Source organism: Pelobates fuscus, chromosome 7 (assembly GCF_036172605.1).
Source record: "Pelobates fuscus isolate aPelFus1 chromosome 7, aPelFus1.pri, whole genome shotgun sequence".
NCBI classification, from domain to species: domain Eukaryota; kingdom Metazoa; phylum Chordata; class Amphibia; order Anura; family Pelobatidae; genus Pelobates; species Pelobates fuscus.
In genome coordinates this window covers 164,684,429-164,707,466 of record NC_086323.1, presented here as the reverse complement: position 1 = coordinate 164,707,466, position 23,038 = coordinate 164,684,429, and the positions used below count along the sequence as shown (strand labels likewise).

Sequence of the window (23,038 nt, the reverse complement as noted above, 5' to 3'; positions counted from 1 at the left end):
TCTGGATAATTTGGAGTCCATGATAGAACGGACTTCGTATTCTTCTTGATCACCCACTACCAAGGGCGGAGGAGGAGTGGATAGCCTGGTGTAGCGATTGCAAGTAAGGGGCTTGAGCAGAGACACATGGAAAGTATTCGCAATCCTCATATGAGCCGGAAGTGCCAAAGAATAGGTCACTGGATTAATACGTTGGGTAACTCGAAAGGGACCTATGTACCGAGGGGCAAATTTCATGGACGGGACCTTAAGCTTGATATGTTTTGTGGAGAGCCACACCCTGTCACCTGGAAGATAGACAGGATTAGCGCCCCGTTTTTTGTCAGCTTGGACCTTTGCTCGTAATGAAGCTTTTTGCAGAGCTGAATGAACGGAATCCCAGGTGTTCAAAGCAGGAATTTCCGTGTCTGAGAATTCAGAAGGAAAAACAGCGGGGTGATAACCCTGATTTACAAAGAATGGACTATGATTAGAAGATTCATGAGTGGCGTTGTTCCTGGCGAACTCAGCCATGGGTAAGAGCTCATACCAGTTAGACCGATTGGCATTTATAAAGCAACGTAAATAGGCTTCTAAAGACTGATTCGCCCTCTCTGCTGCTCCATTTGTTTGAGGGTGATACGCTGACGAAAAGGAGAGTTCGATGCCCAATTGTTTACAAAAGGAACGCCAAAACCTAGAAACAAACTGGGTACCTCTGTCAGATACTATGTTTTTGGGTACACCGTGCAACCGAAAGATCTCTCTCAAGAATATTTGAACTAGATCTTGAGCAGATGGTAATTTTTTAAGTGGGACAAAATGTGCCATCTTTGAGAATCTATCGATAACCATAAGGACTGTATTAAACCCGTTTGAACTGGGTAGATCCACAATGAAATCCATGGCTAAGTGGGTCCATGGAGCACTAGGTATGGGCAGTGGTTGTAACAGTCCAGGGGGCGATCTAGGAGGAACTTTAGAAACGGCACATATTTGACATGCCCCAACATAATCTTTGATATCGTTTCTAAGAGCAGGCCACCAAAACTTCCTGGAGATGGCAGAGAGGGTTTTATGGATTCCAGGATGGCCCGCTGTGAGGTTGTCATGGAACATATCTAGTACCTTTTTTCGGAACTGAGGTGACACATACAGTTTGTCCGGAGGTTTTCCCACAGGTGCCTGAGTTTGGTCTGCTATTATGGCACAGAAGAGTGGAGAAGACACTTCGGAAACTGTAGTGGCAATGAGGCATTCAGGAGGTATAATAGGATATATCTCCTGTTCCGGAACTTCCTCTGTCTCAAACTGCCTAGAAAGTGCATCTGCCTTGGTGTTTTTAGTACCAGGCCTATACGTAATTACGAAATTGAATCGGGAGAGGAACAATGACCATCTAGCCTGACGAGAGGACAGTCTCTTAGCGTCCCCAATATAAGCCAAATTCTTATGATCAGTAAAGATCAAAAGTGGCTCTTTGGAACCTTCTAAGAGATGCCTCCATTCCTTAAGGGCAAGTACAATGGCCAAAAGTTCCCTATTCCCTATGTCATAATTCTTCTCTGCAGGTGTGAGTTTGCGAGAGTAAAATCCCCAGGGATGTAAAGGCGTATCAGGACTTTCTCTCTGAGACAGAATGGCTCCAACTCCTGTCTCTGACGCATCCACCTCTAGGATAAATGGTTTGGTTGGATCAGGATGGGTCAGGACAGGTGCTGAGGAAAACAAAGATTTTAACCGTTCAAATGCCTCTCTTGCTTCTTTGGGCCAAGATATACAGTTTGCTCCTTTTTTGGTTAAATTGGTTATAGGGGAAATCACGGAGGAAAATCCCTTCATGAATTTGCGGTAGTAATTCGCAAAACCTATAAAGCGTTGAGTAGCTTTAAGGCCCTTGGGCAATGGCCACTGTAAGACTGCCTCCAGTTTGCGGGGATCCATCTGGAAATCAGACGGAGATATAACGTATCCAAGGAATTGTATCTCCGTTTGGTCAAACTGGCATTTCTCTAGTTTACAGTAAAGACCGTTCTGTAACAGGGTTTTCAGTATAATTCTCACATGTTCGTGATGTGTCTCTAGGTCTGGGGAATAGATGAGAATGTCGTCCAGGTACACTAGAACGAACATGTGAAGGTACTCTCTTAGGACATCGTTAATAAAGTCCTGGAATACCGCTGGAGCGTTACATAATCCAAACGGCATAACCAGGTACCCGTAATGTCCATTTCTTGTGTTAAATGCGGTCATCCATTCGTGACCGTCCTTAATCCTGACTAGATTGTATGCACTTCGGAGATCGAGCTTAGTAAAGACTCGAGCTCCCTTCAATCTGTCAAACAGCTCTGATATAAGGGGAATAGGGTAGGCATTTTTTATGGTAATTCTATTCAAACCCCTATAATCGATACAGGGGCGTAGGTCTCCTTCTTTTTTAGAGACAAAGAAGAACCCAGCCCCGGCTGGTGAGGAGGATCTACGGATATGACCCTTTCTGAGAGCATCCTTTATATATTCTTCCAAACAAAGATTTTCCTGGGGGGACAAGGCATAAACTCCTCCCTTGGGAGGCATGGTCCCTGGTAATAAATTTATAGTGCAGTCATAAGGTCTATGAGGAGGTAACCCTTCTGACTGGACCTTGTTAAATACCTCTTTTAAATCCATATACTGCGGCGGTATTTGTGTGGTCAAGGGAGGTGCAATAGGAACATTAATGGTACCAATAGGTTGTGGGATTTGCTTAATGCAAACACCTTTGCATCTCTCACCCCAACTCACAATCTCTCCTTCAATCCAATCCAAACGTGGATTGTGTTTCAGGAGCCAAGGGAAACCGAGGATTATCGGACATGTAGGTGAAGATATAATTTGAAAGGTCATTTCTTCAGAGTGGAGAATACCCACTGAGACAGTGATTGGCAGAGTTTCGTGTGTGATGAAAGGCTGGGTAAGAGGCCTTCCATCAAGTGCCTCGACTGCTATAGGTTTCTCTTTTTGTCTTAAGGGCAGGAGATGTTTTGCAGAGAACTCTTTGTCTAGGAAATTCTCCGCTGCCCCAGAGTCAATCATAGTCTCACACTGAACAGTGGTCTTCTTAAAAGACAAGGTAACTTTGACAAGGAAACGGTTCTTAGTCAATTTAGGGGACATATACATCACACCTAAGGTCGGTCCCCGTACGTGCCTTAGGTGTGCAAGTTTTCCGGCCGAACCGGGCATGACAATCTTTGATGTCCCTTCTTGCCACAATACATACATAGCCCTTCGTTCCGTCTGTGTTGTCTCTCTGCCTCAGTGAGTTTAGCGCTACCCAATTGCATGGGTTCAGGTTCTGGAAGAGGCGCTTGGCTACTCACCACTGGGTTAGAGAAACGAGGAGCTATGGACAAATTAGAACGTCTGTTACGTTGTTTGTTTTTCTCTCTCTCTCTGAGCCGGTTATCAATGTCTATCATGTAGGCAATAAACTCATTAAGATTAACCGGGAGGTCTCTAGCTGCGGTCTCACCTTGTATACTCTCAGCTAGACCTTCAGAGAAAGCAGCCACCAGACCACTATTGGTCCAATCAACCTCAGACGCCAATGTCCTGAACTCTATGGCATAATCGGCTACAGAACGACTGCCTTGCTTTATTCTCATAAGGGCTTTGGCAGCGTTCTTCTCCCTGCCTTTAGGTTCAAACGTAGCCTTAAAAGCTGTGAGAAAGGCACTGTAATAACGGGCTACTGCGTCACCACTTTCCCATAAGGGGTTAGCCCAGGTTAAGGCTTTTCCAGTTAATTGGTTCATCAGATAGCCTATTTTGGATCTATCTGTTGGGAATGAACCTGGGGAGGCCTCAAAGTGGTATTCAATTTGGTTTAAAAACCCTCTGAATTCTTTAGAATCACCTCCATAACGAGGGGGAGGTGACAGGGTTATGGACGGTGGTTTATGTGGTACGGGAACCACTACAGGTGGCGGAACCACAGGTGGTACAGAAGGGACCTCTAAATAGGCAGTCCTCTGGAGCAAGGTCTGAAACGCCTGGGCAAATTGGTCTAACCTGTGGTCCATATCCTCCACCCTATTTTCACAGGCGATCATATGTTTGCATAGTTCTGCAGGATCCATGGCCCTGTCGTAATGTCACGGCTAGTAATGTGGTCCAGCACGCAGAAACTATGTAAACATATACATAAGTAAGAAAAGGAAAATAACAGTATAGAGCGTAAACCGGACCTTAGAATGGCCGGACTAATACGCTAGAGACAGAGAATGGTCAATGGGAAAGCCGAGGTCAAGGAAGCCAGAAAATACACAATACCGATAAAACAAGCCGAGTCAGGGAAACCAGAGATCAGAATAATCAGGGAAAAGCCAAGGATCAGGATACCAGGAAATCAGAAACACGAAAATAGCACTCTCAGGAAATCAGGAAACTGAAACCACGACAGGGCAAAGTACTGGGAAAAACTAGGGGTTTAAATACCCCTCTCTAGGCTATGATTGGTCAGAGGGTGACCTCTGACCCCAAAACGTGCGTGTGCGTTGACGTCGTGACGTCACGCACACGTTGGTATAATTCTCGTGGGCGGAGCTACTCTTAGGCGCGACCACGTGGTCGGCGCCATGTTTGATTCGGGCGTGATGCCCGGAAGACTGGAAGGAGCGGTTCCCGGCTCGCCGACGAGCAGGTAAGCTCGTGTTGTCGGCGCGGCCGTGCCGGTCGGGCACGGCCGTGAGGCTCGGCGGGCCGGTGACCGCAACAATAAGCAACAGTTTGTAGGAGTAAACCTCTAAGATAATCAATTCTGGTGACTATAATAAGCTGGTTCACTTAGGCTCAACCAATGCCAACATTCAACATTTACATTGTTTTAGAGCCTGAACCCTTATATCCTTCCAAATCAAAGCATGCCATAAACATAACTCGTTATGTAAAAAATTGCAGATTCTAATACAGTTAATAAAGTGAAATACAAGACTACAATACATGAATGCTCAACAGACAAAAATTCCTGATTTTATCCTGCCGTTTGATTAATTGATTTCCTTGGTGAGAAACATATCACCTACGCTACGTGGATTGAGCAAAACCATGTTTGCTCCACATCAGTGAGTACAACTCTTTTTTTTCAGATTTTTGGTTTGTTACAGTAACCACAGACAATCATTTTAGCCTTCTTTATTTACACATGCAGGGTTTTCACTAAAGTAAGATTTGCTTAGAATTGAATTTCAAATATAAGGCCAAATGACCCAACTGGAAACATAACTGACTTGGAGAACTGTGGCTGAAATTCATTTTAAATGCCTAACAATTCTCTTTAGTGAAACGTCCTGAGAGTTCTCTTACCTTGTGTTAAGGGAATTGCAGATTCTGTACCACGGAGGTGAGGGATAAGAATCAATGGGTCATTATTAGATATCTGTAACGTCCATGGCCTATTTAGACTTGCTGGACCTGTGGCACACAGAGGTCTCTAACTGGCTGCTCTACTCCACTTATGTTTGTTTTGGTGGTGGAAGACAATTTATGGGACAGCCTAGGCAGCATACCAGCCTAGGCTAACAGGCCTTTAGTTCAATGAGTAATTATATGTAAATACTACAAAAGATGATCTTTAGTATGACCCTCCCCTCATTGGGATTATATAGGTTTCACACGTTTGTTACTCGGCTCTGTGCTCTTAGTGACTCACTTATTTGTGGCAGCCATAGCCGAGTCGCATAGTGAAATAGAAATGGTGGTTACAATTGACTTCTACGTGGGGATTTATAGGCATCTCTATGGGGCATAAGTTCTATTTTTTTCAATGCAATAGAGAAACATGCAGACTGAAGTTAGTTTTACACTCTCCTGCTACTTTAATTATATTGTAAAAGCTTTCTGTGGAAATAGTTCTCTCAAAGGCAACTTTCCCAGGACTAAGCTTAAAGGACCACTATAGTGCCAGGAAAACAAACTTGGGCGCTGAAGGGGGAGAAAGGGGTTAAACACTCACCTTTTCTCCAGCGCCGGGCTCCCTCGGCTCTGGGACTCTGCTCCCTCTTCTGACGTCACCGGCTGAATGCTCATGAGCGGCAAGAGCCGTGTGCGCATTCAGCCAGTCTCATAGGAAAGCATTATCAATCACAGTGAGAAGCGCGGAAGAGCCTCTAGCGGCTGTCAATGAGACAGCCACTAGAGGCTGGATTAACCCTATTGTAAACATAGCAGTTTCTTTTAAACTATGTTTACAGCAAAAAGGGTTAATCCTAGGTGGACCTGGCACCCAGACCACTTCATTGAGCTGAAGTGGTCAGGATGCCTATGGTGGTCCTTTAACAGCATATTCACAGTTTATGTGCTTCTACTAGTTATAGTCAGCATGATCTCACTGCTATATAGCCATATGCAGTGTTAAAACTGACAGGGCCATACCCATACTCTTAGACCCTGGTGCTGCGATTTGCTATTTTTCACAGATCACCGTGGGGGGATCTGTCATGTGAGGAGGGGGCACCCTATTGTGTCATTTGGATTCTGCTACACCTACTTGTTGAAGAACACAATCATTTCTGGGTACTTTGTCTGGCCAACACCCTCTGTGGCTGAAGGGGGTAGAGAGAAAGTATGGGTGACATGGACACATGTCCTAAACCCAAAATGCTTTCCTTTAAATGATATTGTATTTCTCTATACTCTCTGCAGAGAGTAGCATGTTTTTATGGTGTTTGGTTCAAGTATTATTATCAATCACATACCTCTGCTTTTTGAGAAGAGGCACTTATTTACATACACTATACCAGTGTTCTAACAGACAAACAAATTAATATAGCTTAGACACCCATTTCCTTAATTTTCTTTTCCATTCCTATTCTACATTCCAATCCTGCTCACATTATCATCTTTCAATATTCAGGACATGGTTGTGCCTACTGTGTGATCTCCATGACTGACAAATTTCACTTGCCTTAACACATCAAACCCAGTGAGGTCTCCTCTTTTTCATTGAAGTGCAGGACTTCACTCAGAGATATTCTACTAACTATCCATTAATCAAAAAGGCTGAAATATGGAGCCAGGGTGTCTACTCACTTTTCTATAAGACAAAAAAAAGGTAAACTGACTAGGGAGATATTTAGTTATTAAAGGTAGCATAGAGACAAAAAATGTACACAATTAATATACCCAACATGCTTTTAAACAACAAGCTGAGAAATTTAGAAAACAATGGTTCTAGGGGACACAAATGTTCTGAAGATCCTAAAGGTGGTCCTAACAAGTACTCTCAGTGACCTTAGAACAGGCTAAAACATGTAAAATTGACCCTCTTGTGATTGCACTTGGTGCCTACTCTTATTACTCAGCATCCATAAACTCTATGCTAAAATTAATTATGTTTTCACTCAACAAAAACATATTTTGGATCTTGTCAAATCATCTACTGGCTCCATTACTTGGGCTTATCATGTCCTGATCATGGCTCAATTACAGGCCCTGTTACTGCAGCATAAGGAAAGGAAATTGCACCGTAATGCCTCCATCCCAGCAAACCATGGGTTAGGTTGCAAATTAGATCTACACTGACTTTCCACTGGCTACTAGGATGCTTTTGGTTTATCTTACTCAACCTCCCTGTTTTCCTCTATCCTTTTCACTGATCACTGCAGTTACCATTTCTGATTGATAATGTACTGTGTACTACTTGACCACCATTTCATAGCATTATCTTTTTTTCTAGCTATTTCTCAAAGTTGACCTATACAGTTCTCTACATTTTGTAATTTCAAAAACTGTAAATACATTTTCTATAAAAATACAGTACTGTACACTTGCACATGCGCAAAAGTAGCAAACTTGGAGGACCCGTCGAATGGCCCATGCACTTAGAGCCATCCAATGGGTATTGGTGAACAGTAGTAGTGGCAGTCTGGGAGGAAGTGAGAGACGGTCATTTCCTTTCAGCTACAAGGAGAGCGCTGTGCTGGAGGCAGAGCAGAGGAGGAGGCGGCACTGGCAGGATGGGGGAGAGAACAAGGGGAGAGAGAGAGATGCTCCAGTCCCACACTTCTATCCTATCAGCATCAGTCAGCATCAGGACCCCAAGCAAGTCACCAGCCTGCACAACAAGGTATGTTAACAGGAGTGTGGTTAAAAAATATAAAAATTATGGTGTATGTGTGTCAATGTGTGAGTGTATCTTTGTGTCAGTATATGTGTCTGTGTGTGTGGGAGGGGTATGTGCCTCAGTGTGTGTATCTGTGTGTGTTTGAATGTGTATCTGTATAAATATGTATGTATGTGGGAGTGTATGTCTATATGTGCTTACTTCTTAGCAATCAAACTCCAATATTACATGCAAACACACCCCTGCCGTCATACGCCAAAATTATATACACACACTCCTTCATTCAAATATCAATACTACACACAAATGTACACCCATGTTTAAAAGCCGACATTACATATAAAACACCTCGTCATTTAAATGTAAACATTACAAACACACCCTGTATTAAAATGCCAAATTATATTCAAGAACCTTGTCATTCAAACACCTGCATTTAAAAGCTAACACTGCATACAAACACACTCCTGGATTTATATGCAATTATTACAGAGTTTTATATTACAAGTACACCACTCAATTCAAATAGCAAATATACTCTTACAGGCACACACACATACTCCATACAAAAATATGATGACACATAAACGCACAAACACTGATCACAGTTACAACCCTGCAGGGATGGGCAAATGGTAAATTTCCAGCTTGTATAGCATTGCAGAAGTTGGACAAGAGAGAGAGAGGGGTCTACATTTTGACCACCTTTGCACTAGAGGTGAAATTCTCACACAGTCAATGTATTTAGTAACAATTGAATATTTATGAACTACGCTCAACTCATTTAAGAAATTCCAGTGATTTTACATTTTACAGAGTTACCGTAACTTTTATCAAATGGCATCATCTCCACCTTTCTGTAAATTCTAAACCTTTTCTTCCTAATCCTAAACCAAATCCATATCAAAAAGATTTATGTCACACCCCACTCCCCACAATATTAACCCTTTGTGTGCCTCACAGCTATTTGAGCCATGAAAAGGTTAATCCCCGAGGTTAAAATAATATTTGCAAAGTCTGCAAATACCATCACAAAGCATTAGCAATACATATGTACTTTCAGAACAAAAATATACATCTGTTTCCTGAAAATAAACTAATTGTGTAAAACTTTTCTGGCTAAACAATTCTGTGTGGGCGACAATGTTAAATGAAACGGTATAAGTTTTACAATCTTTGATCTTGAATCTCTGACTCAACCATGAACGATTACACGACAGACTGTACAGGAATTGTAAAATTTCATATTTCAACGGGCCAATATCTTGTCACTTATATAAAACATAATATAAAGTAACAACCCGTTTCACTGTGTGTGGTTTAACCTAAACCGCAAATCAGGGTGGTTTTTATATTCCACGTTACTGCAAACAATAGATTTTTTTTATTAGGAGGAACTATTAGGAGGTGTTACATAAAAGCTATGTTCTTAATCTGTCACTCAGTTCACAGAATGCTAGAGAATCATTTTCAAGTAGCACTTAACTAACTAGCCCTAAATTCCTGCACGATTTATACTTTAATTCCTGTTCCAATCAAAACCAGGTTATTGGTGTTCAAATGCTTGTGTCAGCTGAATCAGACACGCTATTACACAGATAACTGAAGTGTAATTCTAAACAGAAAGGATTATAATTGCTGGATATTACATTGCCACAAAAGTCTTCCCACCTAGGACAGGATTAGCCTCTTTGCTGTGATTCAGGCCAGCTATACATTTTCTTGTCGTCAAGAATTTAGACATGGCCATTAGCCAATATAAGAGATTTGCAATGTTATATTAAATTTGGTACATGCAAGTTCACGAACAAACACATCATATTGCTTACTTGGCATTAGAGAAGAGATATACAAAACCATAGCAACGTTAAAGAAAAAAATATATCTAGCGTCTAAAAAACTAATCGGAAGATAAATAAAAAATAGTCAATCTATATAAATAACAATTTATGAATTTTCAATTAATTTTCCAGACCAGGAAGTAGCTCAGACAATGAGGAAGGTCCTCGTCTGTATCTCATTAAATTCATAGCAGTTTACAGATTTGAGAGTGGAGATCTCAGATGCGATTAAGGAACTGCATGCCGTACACATATTTGGATGAGCAGAACAAGAAATGTGACTTCCTCTTCTGACGTCACACTTCCAAGGGGTGGGCTTATACCTGCAGCAATTTTTACAAATCTCTGCAGTTATAAGCAGCTTTGTGCAGAGAGTCCAGATATGCCCTTGCACTATACCTTTACTATGTACATAAAGGTGTTATATTCCTTGGAGTGTCACTTTAAAGGGACAATATAGGCCCCCAGAACACTTTATCTCAATAAAGTGGTCTGTGTGCCATGTCCTTGTTTGCAATGTAAAACATTGTCGTTCTGCAGGGACAGCAATGCTTACACTACAGGAATTATATGTCTCTAGTGGCTGTTACTCTCACATCCACTAGAGGCGCTTCCTCCAAAATAGCTGCGGAAATTTTTTGCCACTCATGCACACTAGCCTGCCAATGCTGTCCAAGGGACATTTTGATGAGCCTTGATATTTACAGGCATGGTGATGGTATGGCAGCAATGAGACCAGAGCTGCAAGGAAGAAAAGTACCTTTTCCTTCGGAAAGGGGGGTCCAGGAACCTAAACTGCTAACAGGGTAATTTGCATTCCAAACACTATAGTGTTCCTTTAAATTAAGTGTATCCTGTTAGTTACCCAACTTTACCTAACACAAAGAGCAAAAGGAATCAGGGAAAGAAAAGAAGGAATGGGGAAGTAAGGAAGAACAGTAGAAGAGATAATGCACGAAGACTGAAATTAAAGGTTAGTGATGGGAGAGGGCTGCATGAAAGAAAAATGCCATTATTTTCTTTTCCTAAATGAGAGAAGCTTGTCCTCAGTTCTTTGGACGTCAACAGGGAGAGCATAGCATAGCTGTGCATGCTGCACCAATGGGGTTCAATTTCCTCTGTAGGCAGACACACATACTAAAAGTATAAATAAATATTGTTACAAAGCGCTGTAGGCATAACATTGGTAAATAGGTCAAAAGTCTGAGGAGCGTAAAAAAGGCATTTGGTGTATGGGTATACATTGAGTGGAATTTGTCTGAAACTGGACAGCATAGCTAAGAAGTGGATGAAGGTATAACTATGTCCCGTCTCATATTCCAAATTGTATTACATCGCAGCATTGCATATTTCATGTTATCATCATATATTAGAGACAACTAAGGTTAAATCAAGATTAATGCAGTGCAGATATACTGTATTTTTCGCTGCGTAAGATGCAGCACACCATAAGACGCACCTAGTTTTTAGAGGAGGAAACCCAGAAAAAAAATTATTTTTAACAGACTGTCCCATAGTGTTTCTTACTATGGGAAAGTTTGTTCAGAATACTTTTTTTTCTACCCTGTCCCATAGTGTTCCTTACCACCCACTCCCCTCTCTTGTCCCATAATGATCTTTAACCCCCCCCCTCCCCTGTCATATAGAGATATTTTAACCCCTGTCCCATAGTGATTTTTAACCCCCCCCCCTTCCTCTGTCCCATAGTGATTTTTAACCCCTCCTCCCCTTATCCAAGTGTTCTTTAACCCCCTCCTCCCCTTGTCCAAGTGTTCTTTAACCTCCTCCCCATGTCCAAGTGTTCTTTAACCCCCTCCTCCCCTTGTCCAAGTGTTATTTAACCCCCCTCCTACCCTTGTCCAAGTGTTCTTTAACCCCTTAAGGACTGGACTTTTTTTGCGATGTTGTACATTTGCGACGAGGCATCTTTTTACACTTTTGTGGTGTTTGTGTTTAGCTGTAATTTTCCGCTCTCTCATTTACTGTTCATATACAAATTATATATTGTTTTTTTCAGGACAAAAGGGGCTTTCTTTACATACCATTATTTATATAATCTCATGTAATTTAATTTTTAAAAAATGAAAAAATATGATGAAAAATTGAAAAAAATACATGTTTTTTGACATTTATGTGAAAAATCTTTTATTCATCTACAAAAGCGAATGAAAAAAACTGCTAAATAGATTCAAAATTTTGTCCTGAGTTTAAAAATACCCAGTGTTTACATGCTTTTTGCTATTTTTTTGCATGTTATAGGGCTATAAGTACAAGTAGGATATTGCGGTTTCAAAACATATATTTTTAAAATTTATCAATAGTGACATTGTAACACTATTATCTGTCATAAATCGCTGAATAACACCCCACATGTACATATTTTTTTTAAAGTAGACAACCCAGGGTATTCAATATGGGGTATGTCCAGACTTTTTTAGTAGCCACTTCGTCGCAAACACTGGCCAAAGTTAGCGTTCATATTTGTTTGTGTGTGAAAAAAGTAAAAAACTAAATTGAACGCTAATTTTGGCCAGTGTTTGTGACCAAGTGGTTACTAAAAAAGACTGGTCATACCCCATTTGCAATACCTTGGGTTGTCTTCTTTCGCAAATGGTATGCCATCATGGGGGTAATTCTCATTCCTGGGCTACCATACGCTCTCAAAGGCAACGTAACCAACCTGGTCATTTTCAATGTAAAAATATTTGACCCATATATTTGACCCTGTAACTTTCAAAAACGCTATAAAACCTGTACATGGGGGGTACTGTTATACTCAGGAGACTTTGCTGAACACAAATATTAGTGTTTCAAAACTGGAAAATGTATCACAACAATTATATCATCAGTAAACGTGCTGTTTATGTGTGAAAAATGCAAAAAAAGTCACTTTCACTGACAATATCATCGCTGTGATATGTTTTACTGTTTTGAATCACTAATATTTGTGTTCAGCAAAGTCTCCCGAGTAAAACAGTACCCCCCATGTACAGGTTTTAGGGTGTCGTAGAACGTTACAGGGTAAAATACAGTGCTAGCAAATTAAATTCTCTAGACTTTTGGCCTGGGTTGGCAGGCAGGTCCCTTAAATTGCAATCAATAAAATAACTTAATTATGTAAAAATATTACATAAATACGCACGTAGAATTTAAATATATATGCATATGTATATATTTGAAGTCTACGTGTATATTTATATAATTATTTATGTCATTTTGTATATGGACATATGAATAGTTCGTATTCTTTTTATTTATTTATATATACATAGATATATATACAATTTCATTCTAAGTGTATTTTGATATAAATATATATATATTAATATCAAAATACAGTTAGAATAACATTTCGTATAGATATATAATTTTTTTTTAATTTTTATTATTATTTTTAATTTTTTTAATTTAATTTAAATTATTTATTATTCGTATTTTATAATAATATATATATACAATATATATATAGTTATTATATATATTATATATATACGTGTGTAAATTAATTATAAGTGTATTTTTATATTAATATATGTACATATTAATATAAAAATACACTTAGCATGGCATTATATATATGATATATAGACATATATTATATAGGTATAATATATGTCTATATATCATATATATATACACATATATAATAATATTTTTTTTTTATTACCTTTCACTTTAAATTTTTTTATGATTTTACAGTTGCAGGGAGACTGCCTGTCAGCACAGACAGTCCCCCTGCAGGCAGAGTCTAGGACACCTATTGTGACCATGTGGTCGCCCTGTTGGGCGATCACATGGCCCCAGGGGTCCTAATCCGCCATGGGGAGACTGTCTGGGCTGCAGGCAGTCTCCCCACAACGGGAGCAACGCCGATCGCCGCCGGGGGAACGACGGCGATCGGGTAAGTACATTTTAAATTTAGGACGGTTCAGGACCGTCGTCGGTCGGCAACGCAAAAATGCCGATGACGGTCCTGAACCGTCTTGCGTCCTTAAGGGGTTAACCCCCTCCTCCCCTTGTCCAATAGTGTTCTCCCTCCCTCCCCTTGTCCAATAGTGTTCTCCCCCCTCCCCTTGACCAATAGTATTCTCATCCCATAGTGTTCCCCCCTTTCCTCATCCCATAGTGTTCCCCCCTTTCCTCATCCCATAGTGTTCTCCCCCTCCCCTCCTCCCATAGTGTTCTCCCCCTCCCCTCCTCCCATAGTGTTCTCACCTCCGCTCCTCCCATAGTGTTCTCCCCCTCCACTCCTCCCATAGTGTTCTCCCCCTCCCCTCCTCCCATAGTGTTTTCCCCCTCCCCTCCTCCCATAGTGTTCTTCCCCCATCCCATAGTGTTCTCCCCCTCCCCTTGTCCCATAATTACTTACCTATCTTGTAGCGTGGGCCGGCTTAACAGCGCGCACCGCCGTACAGGAACTTCAATTTCAGGTTCCGGTTTCCGGCGGGACTGAAAGGAAGTGTGCACACTGAGTGCGCACTTCCTTTCAGTCCCGCCGGAAACCGGAACCTAAAATTGAAGTTCCTGTACCGCGGTGCACGCTGTGCTGACCCCACACTACAAGATAGGTAAGTAAAGCTTCATATTCGCTCCATAAGACGCACAGACATTTCCCCTCACTTTTGAGGGGAAAAAAAGTGCGTCTTATGGAGCGAAAAATACGGTAAATTAATTTGATATAATTCATAAAAATTATACTAGCATGGGTAAAAGTAAGAGTTTGTATGGTTTTATTTTCAAACAGTGCCATAACATTCGATGTTCAGTGTAGTAGTGTTATCGCACGGTTGCATGCCATCCTTTTCTGTTATGGTATTACCAGAAAAAAAAAATTACATTTTTGAGAGCAGTCAAAATCAGGTCATTTTGGCACGTCACAAAATGTATGTAAACAAACTAATCAACCATGTTCCACATTTTTTTCACTAAACAAATAATGTCTGAATTATGCACAAGAGATTTCAACGTATGTAAAAACGCAAAAGGTCATTCTTAAGAACCATGATTATTATTAATGAAAGTGCTAGAAAAAGAAAACATTGACATATGATAAAAAAAAACTAAAACTATTTTTCAAGTACTTAAAAAATAGACATAATTCAGTGCATGTCACGCAGAGAGTATATAAACTAACAACATAGTTTGTGTTATGAGCGGCATGCTTTTAAAAAGAGTTTTAAAATTATTTGATAAAAGAATGCACAGAAATTTCAGCTGCTGAAATTTTCAGGCGAAAATGGGTCTACCCCATTTCAGTCGAAAATGGATAAAAACTGCCAAAAATCAGGAGGGGGCCCGGTGGCTTGCCCTGGGGAGAGAGCCAGCACAGACTGCAGCTCCGCCAGGTGTGAGCTGCAGACTGTGCTGAATCTAACAATCTCTGGCCAATCAGAGCATTGCTGCGGGTTACCACGGCAACACTGACTTCTGGATATCGCAAGATACAGTTAAGTCTGCAGCTCACACCCGGCGGAGCTGCAGACTGAAGATACAGCCCACCGGACCACCAGGGAGCCAGGACACTGGACCACCAAGGAAACAAAGGTATTACTAACACCCTCCCTCAGTCACTCTGTCACCCCCTCCCTCAGTCACTCTGTCACTCTGTCACCCCCTCCCTCAGTCACTCTGTCACTCTGTCAACCCCTCCCTCAGTCACTCTGTCAACCCCTCCCTCAGTCACTCTGTCAACCCCTCCCTCAGTCACTCTGTCAACCCCTCCCTCAGTCACTCTGTCACATTCTCCCTCACTCACTGTCACCCCCTCCCTCAGTCACCAGTCACGCCCTCCCTCAGTCACTGTCACCAGTCACCCCCTTCCTCTGTCACTGTCACCTTTTTGGGGGGAAAAAGTCATTTTTGGTGTTTTCATTTCGGTGCATCCCTAGGTTTTAGATATATCCTGGTGAAACAGTGATTTTTATTTATTTGGGCAATGAAGTGTCACTTTAAATACTGAACTTTCACTTTAGTAAATAATCCTGGAGGAGATTAAAATACCTCTATTATAAAAGACAATGCCTATATTATTAAATATATTAAAGGAACACTATAGGATCAGAAACACAAACATGTGTTCCTGACCCTATAGTGTTAAAACCACCATCTACCCCTTTTCCTCCCTTACTATAGTAAATTCTTACTTATATTCAAGGCTGCAGCTGCCTCTGCCCCTAATCTGCCTGCTGTCTGTTCCCCATAGGATTGGCTGAGACTGTCAAGAAGGCAGATCAGGGGCAGAGCCAGCACAAGTCAAACACAGCCCTGGCCAATCAGCATCTCCTCATAGAGATGCACTGAATCACTGCATCTCTATGAGGAAAGTTCAGTGTCTGCATGCAGAGGGTGAAGGCCCTGCATGGCAATGTTGCACATTGTGCAGCACTGCCCCAGGAAGCACCTCTAGCAGCCATCTGAGGAGTGGCCAGTGGAGTTATCACTAGGCTGTAATGTAAACACTGCATTTTTTATGAAAAGACAGTGTTTACTGCAAAAAACCTGAAAGTAACGATTCTACTCACCATAACAAATATAATAAGCAGCAGTTGTTCTGGTGACTATAGTGTCCCTTTAACCCCTGACAATTTTTTTTTTTTTTTTTGGAGCATGTATTTCAGTACTCTGCAGCAATCTCTGCCATCACATATAATAAATGGAAATGCTGGTTGATAGTTGATAGCAGCTACACTTTGCAATCATTTACATCATCTACAGACCACGAGAGAAGTGTGGATAATATGTATGCAGCTGGGAAGGAAGGGGTAGTTACAAAGAGTCTTATATCACAGCAACCAATCACTGGACATACATTATAGTCAAACATGGATATCTACATTATTATTATTTTATCATTTATATAGCGCCAACAAATTCCGTAGCGCTGTACAATGGAACATGTTATTAGATATTTAAAACCTCTTTAAATTGCCTGCCAGACCCCTGTGTTTTTGCAGGGAGAGAAGGTTCCACACTATGACAAGTCTGATAAGCAACATCAGCAGACATTGACCATCAACTGACAGCAGATAACCCTGTCCAGTGGTCATTGTAGCACTGGAATATGACTACACCAATGGTAAGAAAATGAAAGCAAAATGATCCAACCTGCATATACTGAGAATTGTCAGGAATGTTGTCGTCTCTTCTACGAGCGTCTTCGATAAGCTGTGCGTTCTTTTTCTTCTCAAGTTGTTGATTGTGCTTCAGACTGGCAACTTTCTTGCTCTGATCTTTCATGAGCCTAAAACAAAAGTGCATTGTACAGATGAATCTCAAAGCCTTAATCAGATAGCGTTCTCCAATGAGTACGGACACTCGTCCACTAACAAAAAAAAGCAAATCAGCCTAGGTACCTGAACATATAAAACACATCTCTCCTGTACAGCATGGGTAATGATGTCATCCATGCAATTATTACCTGTATTGAGCACTCCCGAGTGGTATCTGCCACCATTTTATGCTGTGCACAGGACAGTAACTCTAATCATGCAGCACCGACGCATTTTCATTGCATTCCTGCCCATGCAGTAAAGTCCTCCCCCTAAGTCTCATATTATACATTACTCTACACCTTAACTCATACATTGCCCGAACACATTAACCTCTATCTTAAGACCTAAAATACCCTTATCACTAATCATTAACTCCCTACAATACCTTAGAACCTACACTAATCCATCTTAAAAATAGCATTTAGGGTAACAGATACATAATAGTAAAGCATGTAAACACCATTTCAGGGTTCTGGAGACATTCATAGGACTCTTGAACCCCAGTGTAGACAGACACACACAGATGCTTATACATTCACAGAGCATGTTGGAAGACTGACAGCCAATGGTTGCACTCCCCCGGGTGCTGCCAGTGACCTCCACTCAGCAGGTACTCCCTGATGTCTTGTCTTGACCAGTGCTGGATCAAGGGGAGTTTTAGCTAGTTTTATTTTATTGAGGTGGGTGGGGGTTGGAATAAGTCTTTAGTAACCTTTTTAATGAGACTACACCATTTTCACAAGTCACAAGTGGCTATATGGTGAATGGGTTTCACCCATGTAGGCCACACATAGAAACATACAGCAATTCCATCGAAACCTAAAGGCAGACCAGAACTGGCCGCGCTATCTCTGCCACTCCTGACATGAAGAGGATATTACTAGAGAAAAGAACAATGTAAAATGAATGTTTTATTAGAAAGTGATAACTATTCTGTATATTTCCGAATCCGATTTAGGATAAATTAAAATAAGTTAAATAAAAGAAGGAGTCACAATCATTGAAACAATAGGGTTTTCCTGCTGATTGCTTTATAAGTAATCCCCAGCATGTTGTAGATAGTACCAAGCAGACAAAATATGTTTCATCGTGATTTCCTCGTAATTGTTACACGTAAAAAAACAGAGAAGACAAACTAAGTAAAATAACAAGTACAGCACCCTGTAGCGTTTGTGGTACCAGCAATCCACAGGAGCTGAGCCAACTTGTTTTCAAACTGTGTCGGATAACTCTCTCAGCCAATGAATTCTGTACAAAGATAGACAGAGCTTATTGCTAATGTGGGAATGATTGCTTTAGTAATATCTGTGAAGAGGGCCTGGACAATGGTTAACCCGTGAACCCAGGTAAGTGTCAAAACATTTGTTTCAGAAGGCATGACTACAGCATACCTGTCACAGACACTCCTGCTCTCCATGCATAGCAACCACAGCTCATGTACTGTGGTTGCTAGGGTAAATCCCTAGCCAACACTCACAGCATGTCACTGTCAGAGTATTTTCACCCTGTTTGGGGAAAGTTCCCCAAAGCAGAGCAAATCAAACAAAACTACAGATGGAGCACGGGAGGACTGGAGGTGGGTGTAACAGAAGTATAACACCAACTTCTCTGAGGACATGGTGGAATTGGAGTGGAGTAAGAGGCGAGTCCATGTCAGGTCCCCTCTAATAATTTTACTTTGTGCGCTGTGTTTAGTGCTACTTGGGCTCACACCTTTCGTGCAAGCAAGACCACTGCTTGTAGTAGTTTAACTGAAGATGGATGCTGTATTCTGGTTCTATTTAGCTAAATACATGCATGTGAAAGGAGAGCTGCAGTCAGTGGGTACAGCTCCAGCTGTAGTATCTCAGAATCACATATTTGGTAAACACATCCTTCCAAGTTCGATAAAATAAGCACCATTAAGTTGAGTAATAGTAGCATCTAGACCCCCAGGTAGTACTTTAAAACGAACAGAAAGCTAATCATAACTTTGCTATATTATTACTAATACTGAACCGGAAGAGATTTCTCTTGCATTACATGAAGACATGATAGGAGCACCACAAGATCTCATGACAGAGGTGAAAAGTAGTTTTCCTTTGTTAACTTAGGGTTATGCTTACTTAGAAACCTTAGGGCTCAATTTACTAGGAAGATTGTTCTCTATCAGAACCTTTCCACCCTATGACCGCGTAATTGTTTTCTCAAATTTGTTTTTAAAAAAAAGGATTTGCTTTTTCTTGTCCAGCAGGGCCATCGTAAATGGGAAAATCTGGAAAATCGTGAAATAGCAATGCAAAGAAACATAAGTGCGAGCCCATGGACATTGCGTAAAATTATACCAGTAGGTGCTGCGTGTGGTAATGCCACCTGGTCAGAGGGTTAATAAGGCAAGTAATATTTTGGGAATCTATGTCTGCTACAAACATATCTTATGGACCCAGATATTCTACATCCATTGCTCTGGTCGTGGTAAAATGCTGGACTAAACAAATGTGGTAAACATATAAAGCCATTTATTTTGGCAAGGACATTGTTAACTTTTCAACCTGTACAAATCCATATGTAGTTTTTTTCTTTCAACCAATAAAAGGGACAGTATTTTATTGAAAATTAGATTTTCTACTGAAAACAAGTTACATTTGCTGCACTTATTGATTTTCTAGTCATTTGTCAATTTTTCCCCCAAACCTATCCTCAACATTTTGCCTTTTTAATCTGCAAATTCTACAACTTAAAAGTAATAAATTCCTCTTTAAGGCTGACTTTGAAGCAGAACAATAGGTAACACTCTTGGGTGCTACATATAACCAAAAACATACCGTATATACTCGAGTATAAGCCGACCCGAATATAAGCCGAGGCCCCTAATTTTATCCCAAAAAACTGGGAAAACTTATTGACTCGAGTATAAGACTAGGGTGGGAAATGCAGCAGCTACTGGTAAATTTCTAAATAAAATTAGATCCTAAAAAAAATATATTAATTGAATATTTATTTACAGTGTGTGTATAATGAATGCAGTGTGTGCGTATGTGTGTGTGTATGAGTGCAGTGTGTGTGTGCATGAATGCAGTGTGTGTGTGCATGAATGCAGTGTGTGTGTGCATGAATGCAGTGTGTGTGTGCATGAATGCAGTGTGTGAATGCAGTGTGTGCAGGGCCGGTGCAAGGATATTTGCCGCCGTAGGCAAAAAAAAATTTGCCGCCCCCTCCCCCCCCATATGTCCTGACTTCCCCTCCTCCTCCCTCAGTGGTCCTTACCTCCCCACCCCCGTGTTCCTTCACCCCCCCCCAGTGGTCCTGACTCACCCCTCCCCTAGTGGTCCTTACCCTCCCCTCCCCTAGTGGTCCTTACCCTCCCCTCCCCTAGTGGTCCTTACTTCCCCCTCCCCTCCCATAGTGGTCCTTATCCCACCCCCTCCCTCTCATAGTGGTCCTTATCCCCCTTCTCCCTCCCATAGTGTTCCTTATCCCCCCCCCCCATCCCTCCCATAGTGGTCCATATACCCCCCTCCCTCCCATAGTGGTCCTTATACCCCCCCTCCCTCCCATAGTGGTCCTTATACCCCCCCTCCCTCCCATAGTGGTCCTTATACCCCCCTCCCTCCCATAGTGGTCCTTATCCCACCCCCTCCCTCCCATAGTGGTCCTTATCCCACCCCCTCCCTCCCATAGTGGTCCTTATACCCCCCCTCCCTCCCATAGTGGTCCTTATACCCCCCCTCCCTCCCATAGTGGTCCTTATACCCCCCTCCCTCCAATAGTGGTCCTTATCCCCCCCCTCCCTCCCATAGTGGTCCTTATCCCCCCCCTCCCTCCCATAGTGGTCCTTATCCCCCCCTCCCTCCCATAGTGGTCCTTATTCCCCCCCCTCCCTCCCATAGTGGTCCTTATTCCCCCCCCTCCCTCCCATAGTGGTCCTTATTCCCCCCCCTCCCTCCCATAGTGGTCCTTATTCCCCCCCTCCCTCCCATAGTGGTCCTTATCCCCCCCCTCCCTCCCATAGTGGTCCTTATCCCCCCCCTCCCTCCCATAGTGGTCCTTATCCCCCCCCTCCCTCCCATAGTGGTCCTTATCCCCCCCCTCCCTCCCATAGTGGTCCTTATCCCCCCCCTCCCTCCCATAGTGGTCCTTATCCCCCCCCTCCCTCCCATAGTGGTCCTTATCCCCCCCCTCCCTCCCATAGTGGTCCTTATCCCCCCCCTCCCTCCCATAGTGGTCCTTATCCCCCCCCTCCCTCCCATAGTGGTCCTTATCCCCCCCCTCCCTCCCATAGTGGTCCTTATCCCCCCCCTCCCTCCCATAGTGGTCCTTATCCCCCCCCTCCCTCCCATAGTGGTCCTTATCCCCCCCTCCCTCCCATAGTGGTCCTTATCCCCCCTCCCTCCCATAGTGGTCCTTATCCCCCCCCTCCCTCCCATAGTGGTCCTTATCCCCCCCCTCCCTCCCATAGTGGTCCTTATACCCCCCCCTCCCTCCCATAGCGGTCCTTATACCCCCCCTCCCTCCCATAGTGGTCCTTAACCCACCCCCACCATCCCATAGTGGTCCTTATACCCCCCCCCCCCCTCCCATAGTGGTCCTTATACCCCTTTTTTTTGTTATTATTAATTTTTTTTTTATTCTTATTATTTTTTTATTCTTATTTTATTTATATATTTTTTTTTTTCGTCCCCCCTCCCTGCTTGATATATGGCAGGGAGGGGGGCTCTCCTTCCCTGGTGGTCCAGTGGCAGTTCAGTGGGGGGGGGAGAGGGGGGCTGGCAGAGCTGTAACTTACCTGTTCTGCAGCTCCTGTCAGCTCTCTCCTCCTCTGCGCCGTCCGTTCTGCTCTTCTGTCAGCTTACACTGTAAGTCTCGCGAGAGCCGCGGCTCTCGCGAGATTTACACTGGGAGCTGACCGAGGTGCTGACCGGACGGCGCAGAGGAGGAGAGAGCTGACAGGAGCTGCAGAACAGGTAAGTTACAGCTCTGCCAGCCCCCCTCTCCCCCCAGTCTGTATTATGGCAATGCAAATTGCCATAATACAGACCTTGACTCGAGTATAAGCCGAGTTGGGGTTTTTCAGCCCAAAAAATGGGCTGAAAAACTCGGCTTATACTCGAGTATATACGGTAATTCAGCAAAATGCACATGACAAATTTCCCTTTTTCTTCTAAAATTATAAATATAACATCTGATGAAGACAAATGTGCAAATTCAACTGACAACAAGTACTGGAACATAGATTTGTCTTGCACACATGTTTATGATTTAAAGAAACATACAGCAAACAGTTCCATGCAATTAACAGATCTTCTGAACCATATAATGGGCCAGTTTTTGCCAGATCTGATCCTAAACACAATCTGTACAACTTGTTTTTGAGAATGACCAGCTCTTTTCTGAGACTTTTAAGTAAGAGGAAGCTAAGTGTATACACTTTACTACAATGAAAATATACACATGATTTTAAACAGCGAAGGGCCTGCGCATCTTAAAAGCAGCGAACCATAACCCAAATCACATCACTGGGCAGTTCAATTCATGGTCAACATTTCTGTGTGCGTTTGCTGGTAACACACGCGACGCTGTAGTGGATGCACATGGGATGGAAAAGATTTTACTTATGCCTCCCATTTAAATAAATGCAGAAAATGATTGTTCTTATTAGCCATTTTGCCTTTAACTCTTTGAGAACCAGACATATGAGCTCTAAATTGCAAGAGACTTAGAAGGTTAAACACAGAGTTAGTGTTAGGATGCTAGAATTCCAAATGCCATCTCTTACTATTTAGCTCTTGATTTATTTAAAGGTATACACACTATGAGCATACCTCTCAACATTTACAGTGGACAAAGAGGGACACTTGGTGCAG

General features: G+C 42.2%; 1 protein-coding gene across 3 annotated transcripts in view; it reads right to left on the bottom strand.

The window, feature by feature from the left end:
- Window positions 1–23,038, bottom strand: part of ERC2 (ELKS/RAB6-interacting/CAST family member 2) — a 1,126,181-nt gene that overhangs the window by 645,475 nt on the left and 457,668 nt on the right. For all 3 annotated transcript variants that reach the window (XM_063426897.1, XM_063426898.1, XM_063426899.1), the window contains one exon: window positions 17,029–17,164. In XM_063426897.1, coding sequence (XP_063282967.1) covers window positions 17,029–17,164 — 136 coding nt within the window. The remainder of the gene's footprint in view (window positions 1–17,028; window positions 17,165–23,038) is intronic.